The sequence below is a fragment of the Poromitra crassiceps genome, assembly GCF_964638095.1.
Source record: "Poromitra crassiceps genome assembly, chromosome: 10".
In the NCBI taxonomy this organism is placed as follows: domain Eukaryota; kingdom Metazoa; phylum Chordata; class Actinopteri; order Beryciformes; family Melamphaidae; genus Poromitra; species Poromitra crassiceps.
The window spans coordinates 6,481,873-6,489,372 of NC_139631.1; the positions used below are offsets into that span (position 1 = coordinate 6,481,873).

General features: G+C 45.0%; 1 protein-coding gene across 1 annotated transcript in view; it reads left to right on the plus strand.

The window, feature by feature from the left end:
- The window catches only part of LOC310783804 (phospholipid-transporting ATPase ID-like), a gene marked incomplete at its 3' end in the record, with an annotated part of 32,540 nt that overhangs the window by 15,319 nt on the left and 9,721 nt on the right, over positions 1 to 7,500 (plus strand). Inside the window, exons 10-15 of the mRNA XM_083644705.1 lie at positions 380 to 468; positions 788 to 981; positions 1,130 to 1,338; positions 2,316 to 2,359; positions 3,089 to 3,254; positions 3,860 to 4,048. Coding sequence (XP_083500831.1) covers positions 380 to 468; positions 788 to 981; positions 1,130 to 1,338; positions 2,316 to 2,359; positions 3,089 to 3,254; positions 3,860 to 4,048 — 891 coding nt within the window. The remainder of the gene's footprint in view (positions 1 to 379; positions 469 to 787; positions 982 to 1,129; positions 1,339 to 2,315; positions 2,360 to 3,088; positions 3,255 to 3,859; positions 4,049 to 7,500) is intronic.

Genomic DNA, 7,500 nt, shown 5'->3' on the forward strand with positions numbered 1-7,500 from the left:
AAGCAGAAATGTGCAGGTCAAGGCAAACTCACCATAATGATCTATTCAGCATAAACTCACCATGCCAGATGGGGGCGCTATTGTTTTCACAAGAGCGTGTCTTGTGAGAAAGAGAGAGAGAGTGAGAGAGAGGGTGACGGCTTAAGCCCAGTTTAGACCCAAGAGATTCACGATGAGACGAGTTGCAACTTGCAACTGCTTGCAACCAGCAGACCCTGTGACTTGACAAGATGAATTGCTGGAGACGCCATCAGCTGGTTGAAGACGGGCCAGTTTAAACCGCTGCAACTTTTCCACTGCAACGTCCTAAAGCAGTTTCGTCTTGTTGCGAACAGTGGTTGCGAAGCATTGGTGTAAACGGGGCTTTGCTGTTTTGCAGGTCCAGAGACGAAGCTGATGCAGAACTGTGGGAAAAGCACGTTCAAGAGGACCAGCATCGACCGTCTGATGAACGTGCTCGTCCTCTGTGTGAGTCTGCTGTTTGATCTGGCCTCAGCGTTGCTTAATCATTACTTACTTAACTTACTAAGTTACTTGATTAGGTTGCTATTGAAGCTACATTATAAGCGGTGCCTGCAGCTATATCACTTTCAAAAGCATACAGTAGGCTACCACAACATTTCTTTGAACTATTTAAAGTATCAATCAAAGGCATTTTTACATAAATAAATGTCCGTTTTAGAATTTTAACGAAAGTCCTCTAAAATCACAGTTGTGAAATGTGATGTTTAATTAGCTCAAGAAATCTTGTCTCCTACAATACACTGTGTCTGTGTGTCACTTTCAGATTTTTGGGTTCCTTGCCTTCATGTGCACCATCTTGGCCATAGGAAATGCGATCTGGGAGCTGAACGACGGCTCCCAGTTCACGGTGTTCCTGCCCAGGCAGGAGGGCACCGATGCTGCCTTCTCTGCCTTCCTCACCTTCTGGTCCTACGTCATCATCCTCAACACTGTGGTGCCCATCTCGCTCTATGTTAGGTACCTGTGTGTATATGTACAGCATGTGTGTGTGTGCTGGTGTCAAAATGTGTTTCGTTTTTGTGGCTTTCCAAACCACATGCTTTAATTTCTGAATAAGAAAATATATATATGTTCCTTTCCAATCCCTCGCTCCTGTGTCTGACAGTGTGGAGTTCATCCGCCTGGGGAACAGCTTCTACATCGACTGGGACAGGCACATGTACCACGCGCGCAGCGACACGCCCGCCGAGGCGCGCACCACCACGCTGAACGAGGAGCTGGGCCAGATCAAATACATCTTCAGCGACAAGACGGGCACGCTCACCCAGAACATCATGACCTTCAACAAGTGCACCATCAACGGAAAATCATACGGTGAGAGCCAACAAATGGACCTGCACCGCGGTTGTTGGTACTCTATACGGTATACAGTACCTCAGTGTGCTTAAACATAATGAGTATTAGATTTAGTTAGAAAAATTAAGAGAGCCACAAAGGCCATGATCAGACTAGGAGGCCAAATCTGATTTGTGAACTTTAATGACCTATTCATGATTCTATCCAGATTGGTTTTATGAGTCTGGATGCTCCAAGTCTGATTTGTGTCACTTGTCCCAAACCACATGTGGATGTAGTTTCCAATCTGCTTTCGACTGATGTGACTTCAGTGTGGACGCGCTGATCACCCAAATCAGATTTGAGAGTGTCTTTTGCAGGGGGCGGGGACTTGAAGAGCAGAGAGCAGACATGCAAACACTGCCAGAAACATTGTATGTTGGCTCATTGGCTCATTGTATCTGGACACACAGATCCGACTTGAACACTTGCCCAAATCAGATTTGTGGCAGTGCGGACACACTCCCAAATCAGATTTGGGAAACCTATCAAGATAATGATGATTAATGACTTTATCAGCAAATCGGATTTGCCTGTAATGTGAACCTGGCCTAAGAGATTCTAGAGGAACCCCCTTTGTTTTATGAGGCAGCTACGGGCGGGCTTTAGGTGCGACGCCAGCGAGAAGCACTCTCCGTGATAGACATGATAGACAGATGGTTCATCCAATCACCTGCCAGGTTTTATTTTATTTTAAAGGGACTGCCATTGGAAACGGTTTCCCGAGTGACTCGTTCCCAGATGATGATGTGAAAACAAACCATCTGGCAGTGTCAGGTTTAAAGGGTTCTTCCGGACCTTTTTACTTTTTAGATAGTGTGTTATACACAATGACGACTGATCTCTCTCACACACACGCACGCGAGCACACACACACACACACACACACACACACGCGCACGGACACACAGCACTTCTGAGTTGCATATCAACGGCTTTCTTCTTCTCCGCTCCAGGTGATGTGTATGACTACAGTGGCCAGCGACTAGAAGTTACTGATGTGAGTTGACCATGTGACTGTATGCACTATACTATGGACTCATTCTGATCCACTGCTCCCTATTACAACACTGTTCCTTGATCTTCTACTAAACAAAACCCCCAAGTTCTAAAGATCTGACCCAAGCTACAGTGACAGAGTTCACCTGAACATAGAGGCCTGAGTGTTGCCTATTGTTAGATTGTGACAACGGATATAACAACCATGTAGATTAGATTTAGGGTTGTCACGATGCTAGAATTTCTAACTTCGATACTGATACTCGGGACAATATCGATACTCTAGTGCCGATACCATTTTCGATACCACGAATGACAAACACATCAAGAGGCATAGAAATAAAGCAAGACAGTTGGAGGGACAGACGCACACTTCTCCTAGGTCTGATCAAACTCATTAAAAACTTTGCACGTCCACAGCAGATTAGCCCTGCTCTAGTCATCAGCCTATCAGAACACTTTGAGCTTGTTGAAGCAACAGATACCGACCAATGATAGGGAGGGACAAATCAGTAGTATATTAGATTTTTCATTGAGAGTATGGACTGCTGCTTGTATTGATACTGTTGCAAATGAGTATTGTATCCAATTAAAATAGTTAGTATCAATACTTATCGATACTATTGATACTTTTGACAACTTTAGATTATAATGGATTTCATTATAATCTCTCCCTGCCTCTCTGTCTCCCCCTTTCTCTCCCTGCCTCTCTGTCTCCCCCGCTGGTCAGCACACAGAAACGGTGGACTTCTCCTTCAACCCTCTGGCCGACCCGCGCTTTGTGTTCCACGACCACTCACTGGTGGAGGCGGTGAAGCTGGAGAACCCTGAGGTCCACGCCTTCTTCAGACTGCTGGCCCTCTGCCACACCGTCATGCCTGAGGAGAAGAATGAGGGTGAGGAGGGAGAGAGAGAGAGAGAGAGTGTTAATGGAGCATGGCAATGTTTTATTACCCAACAAACTAATGCAAACCCAGTGAAACTGCAAATTAGTGTCTTAATCACCCCAGGCATTTTTCAAATTCGGGCTATATTATATTCAGTAGATTTGTCTTATTTGGTGTTTTATGGTCTCACTTAATTACCAATAGGAAGGAACAAGCTACAGCAGAACAGATGCAAAAATATCCTCAGTTAATTTGTGTCCTCCGTAGTGGACACGTCTGTAGTGGACACCTCTGTAGTGGACATGATGATTCTCTGGTCTTAGTTTCAGGAAGCATGTGCCATCATGCTGAAACATGCAGACATTCTCGGCTTTTCTGTGATGTCATAATTGTTGGGTTGTAAACATGACATCATTGCAACACGTGTTTCTCATCCAAGAGAAATAAAAAATAAAATAAAATACTAAAACCTTTATTCTGCCGGGTCTCAAAAATTGCCTTCAGGCTGCTCTTCATCTAACAAGAAATAAAAGCGGACTCAGTAACTCCAACAAGAACTTGTGGAGGGATTCCTCTTCCTCCAATGACAGGACATGACATCATTGCTCCTGCAGGGGAGCTGTTGTACCAGGCCCAGTCTCCAGATGAGGGCGCTCTGGTCACGGCGGCCAGGAACTTTGGCTTCGTCTTCCGCTCACGGACGCCGGACAGCATCTCCATCATGGAGATGGGAAAACAGCGCAGCTACGAGCTGCTGGCCATCCTGGACTTCAACAACGTCCGCAAGAGGATGTCCGTCATAGGTAGGCAGGACAAACCCACCGCTCTAACCACGCTGTAATGTAATCACTATGGGAGATTTCTGCATTCTGGGCTCATTTCAATCTAGTATTAAACATACTTTTGGGTCATGTTGGAATAAAAACATTGCTTGTATCGATAAATATCCACCATTACTACTATAAAATGAAAAAATAATTTTGAAAAAGCCCGAAATAATACGATAAATGGAGCTCTGTTTAGAGGGGGGATTCCAGCGTCTCAGGCTCCCTAGAGAAAAACGGCACACCAAAAAATCAGCACTCCTCGGCTTTGAGAGTAAATTCCCAACTGGATTTTCTGATTTGACCATTGGTCTGTCACTTAAATTGTAGCCAACCCCTATGACACGTAATGGTGAATGTACATTTTTGATTGGTTTGAGTTATATTGACGAAAATCGCGTAATTTCCCTTCAGTCGCTTGGCTGCTCGATTTAACTTTGAGGTAACATTGACATACCACACACGAAATTGTTCGCAAACTTGTCCTCTAAAACACTGTCGAGTCAATTTTCGTTTTTCGTTTGGGGGTTTTTTGTTATTGGTGTCAGAATGTGCAGTGCGCCATGTAAAAATCCCCCCTGCTTTTTCTTCATTAAATGAGGAAGCGCGAGACCGGAGCAGAGCAGATAGCTGCAGCTGGGCTGCTCCCCCTCCCCCTCCCCCTCCCCCTCCCTCCTCTCTCTCTGCACAAACAAGTCAGTGGTGGAGTGCTTCTCAATGTGGGGTCAGGGGAGAGGATTCAAGATTCTCTGTTGTCTCTCTCAACCTAATATATATGGAATTCTGAACAAAATCATATCTAGGCTACATTAAAAAAAATCTGATTTGCATCTGAGAAACCAAATTTCATCATATTGGGGGTCCATGGCCCCAATGTGAACTAAATTAGGAGTCCTTAATATGAAAAAGGTTAAGAATGATTTACAGAAACACAATGCCATGGGTATTCCCTTTCCCTTCCTTTTTTTTATGATGAGGCAGGATTTGGTTTATCAATAATAGCCTACATATAATTTCACCTTTTTTTTCTCGACGCCCCTCCCACACACACACCCCCTCCCCAGTGGCGTGCCTGACCAAGTTGGTGCCCTAGGCAAGATTTGTGCTGGTGCCCCCCCTCCCCCAAAGAAAATATAATAAAAATTATATTGCAGCGAATTCCACCACTGCAGTGCAGGCTCAGAATCGCCCTTCCCCAGTGGCGCTGGAAGTACTTTTAGGAAGGGGTGCTGTAAGGAAGGGACTCTCCGAAGAAAATTTGATGTTTTTTGGACTTTAATCCATATTTAGAAGAATATTTAATTTCAAATTAACATTAGGATTATACTGTTGTGATGTCATTATTCAGTATCTGCTCCTTTTCTCACTCACTTTCATATAAGCACCTGCTCTCCCTTTAGTCGTTTTACACTACAACAGACAGCAACACAGGCATAAACACTGAACTTATTATTATTATTATGGAAAACCAGATTATGATGAAAATCAAACACTTTTGACGAGAGAGCATATTAAATAAGATCAGAGCTGGGAAGCACAAACTGTTTTTTAATGCATTTTGTTGGTGGTATAAACACAAGACAGCCAAATCCAACAATTTTGAAAATCCCATTTCTTGTGTACTATGGTGAAGGCATGGCCCGCCCGACTCTGCCTCTGATTGGCTTACCCTGATCATGTCAAATCTGAGATATTCAGCCTTTTGTGAAAGGAAGCATTTCAAGCACATCATTGACTCTGAAGCTAATATTTTCTGATATAATGACACCTCAAAAATAATTTCCTTCAATAAAAGAGTGAAAACAAAGGAATTTTGTTTGGCCAAATAATATTTTTTAGCTGCAACCAGCAGCGCTGGCCCCTGCGTGCGCACACCCTACACCTTCTTGCTGGTCTTGATTTACTGCTGGTGTGCATCAGATAGCCTATTCTAGCTTGTTTGCTCTCTGTGCATCGAGCCTGCTGCTGCCTGGGTGTGTGTGTACTGTCAATGGTTGTATGCTGTAGTGCCCTGCGTGCCCCACCCCCTCCTCCTCCTCCTCCGTGGAGGAGTGTCTCTGCTGCGGTTTGCTCTGAGTTTGATCTGCACTGAAAAGCGCGCTGCATCCCCCCGCTTTTTTACAGCGTGTCGCCAGCTCCCAGCTGAGAATAATGTAACTTTTCAGAAAGACGCTGGTGTCGCCGTGTCGGCAACTAAATCATATGGATGGGCTATCGCAGCGGACACGGATGGGGCTCAATTGTGGCAGCAGATGACTGCTGTTCACAGGCACAGCTAACAGTATGCTTCATGCATATCGATGCGATTTCCGTTTCCTCATGACTTCTTCTCTCTTTTCTCCTGGCCTTTCTGTAATCTGGAGAGCACTGTCGCCACCTAAGGGTTCTGTAAAATAGGTTAGACACATTCAATAGCTCCCATATTGTAAGAGGCGATGTAAGAGGCTTAGATCGACATCCCCCCGTCAAAAAACGCAATTGACGAACATGTTCGTCCTTGGCACTCTACGTTACTAAACGAAATGACGAACATGTTCGTCCATGGCACTCAATGAGTTAAACTAATTAAACCCTACTCCTAGCAGCAGCTATAATTCAAGTTAAGTCTGCCTTTTTATTTCACTTGATATCAGGCCGCTATGCGGCCTTCAAATCTAGTTTGGTGGGGCTCTGGCGTCGTATTGTGTTGTGTGTGTAAGGTCTGTGTATTGATATGCATGTGTCCTGCACTCCGTTGGGATCCCAGCAGTGCACTCCACCAGTTTGAAGTTGATTGGATAAACAGTTCTCGAGATAAACCACTTTTTGTGTTCCCAGTAGGTGGCGCTATGCCAAATTGCATGGAATTTGGCACTGCACTGTGTTGGGTTCCCAGCAGCCTCCTCCCCAAGTTTGAAGTCGATTGGACGAATGGTCCATGAGATAAACCACTTTTTGCATTGCCAGTAGGTGGCGCTATACCGAATTGCACCAAATACGCCACTGAATTCCATCACGTCTCCTAAGCGTACTCCCCCAGTTTGATGTCGATGAGATGAATTGTTCAAGATAAACCACTTTTTGTTTGCCAGTAGGTGGTGCTATGCTGAATTGTACGGAATTCGGCACTGCACTCCATCAGGTCCCCCTAAGCGCATTCCCCAAGTTTGAAGTCAATCGGACAAACGGTTCTCAAGATAAACCGCTTTTGTGCTTGCCAGTAGGTGGTGCTGTGCCGAATAGCACATAATTCGGGCACTGAACTCCATCAGGTCACCCTAAGCGCACTCCCCAAGTTTGAACTCAATCCAACAAATGGTTCGCGAGATGAACCACTTTTTGTGTTTGCCAGTAGGTGGCGCTGTGTCGAATTGCACAAAATGTGTCACTGCACTCCATCCGGTCCCCCTAAACACACTCCCCAAGTTTGAAGTCGATCGGACAAGTGGTTC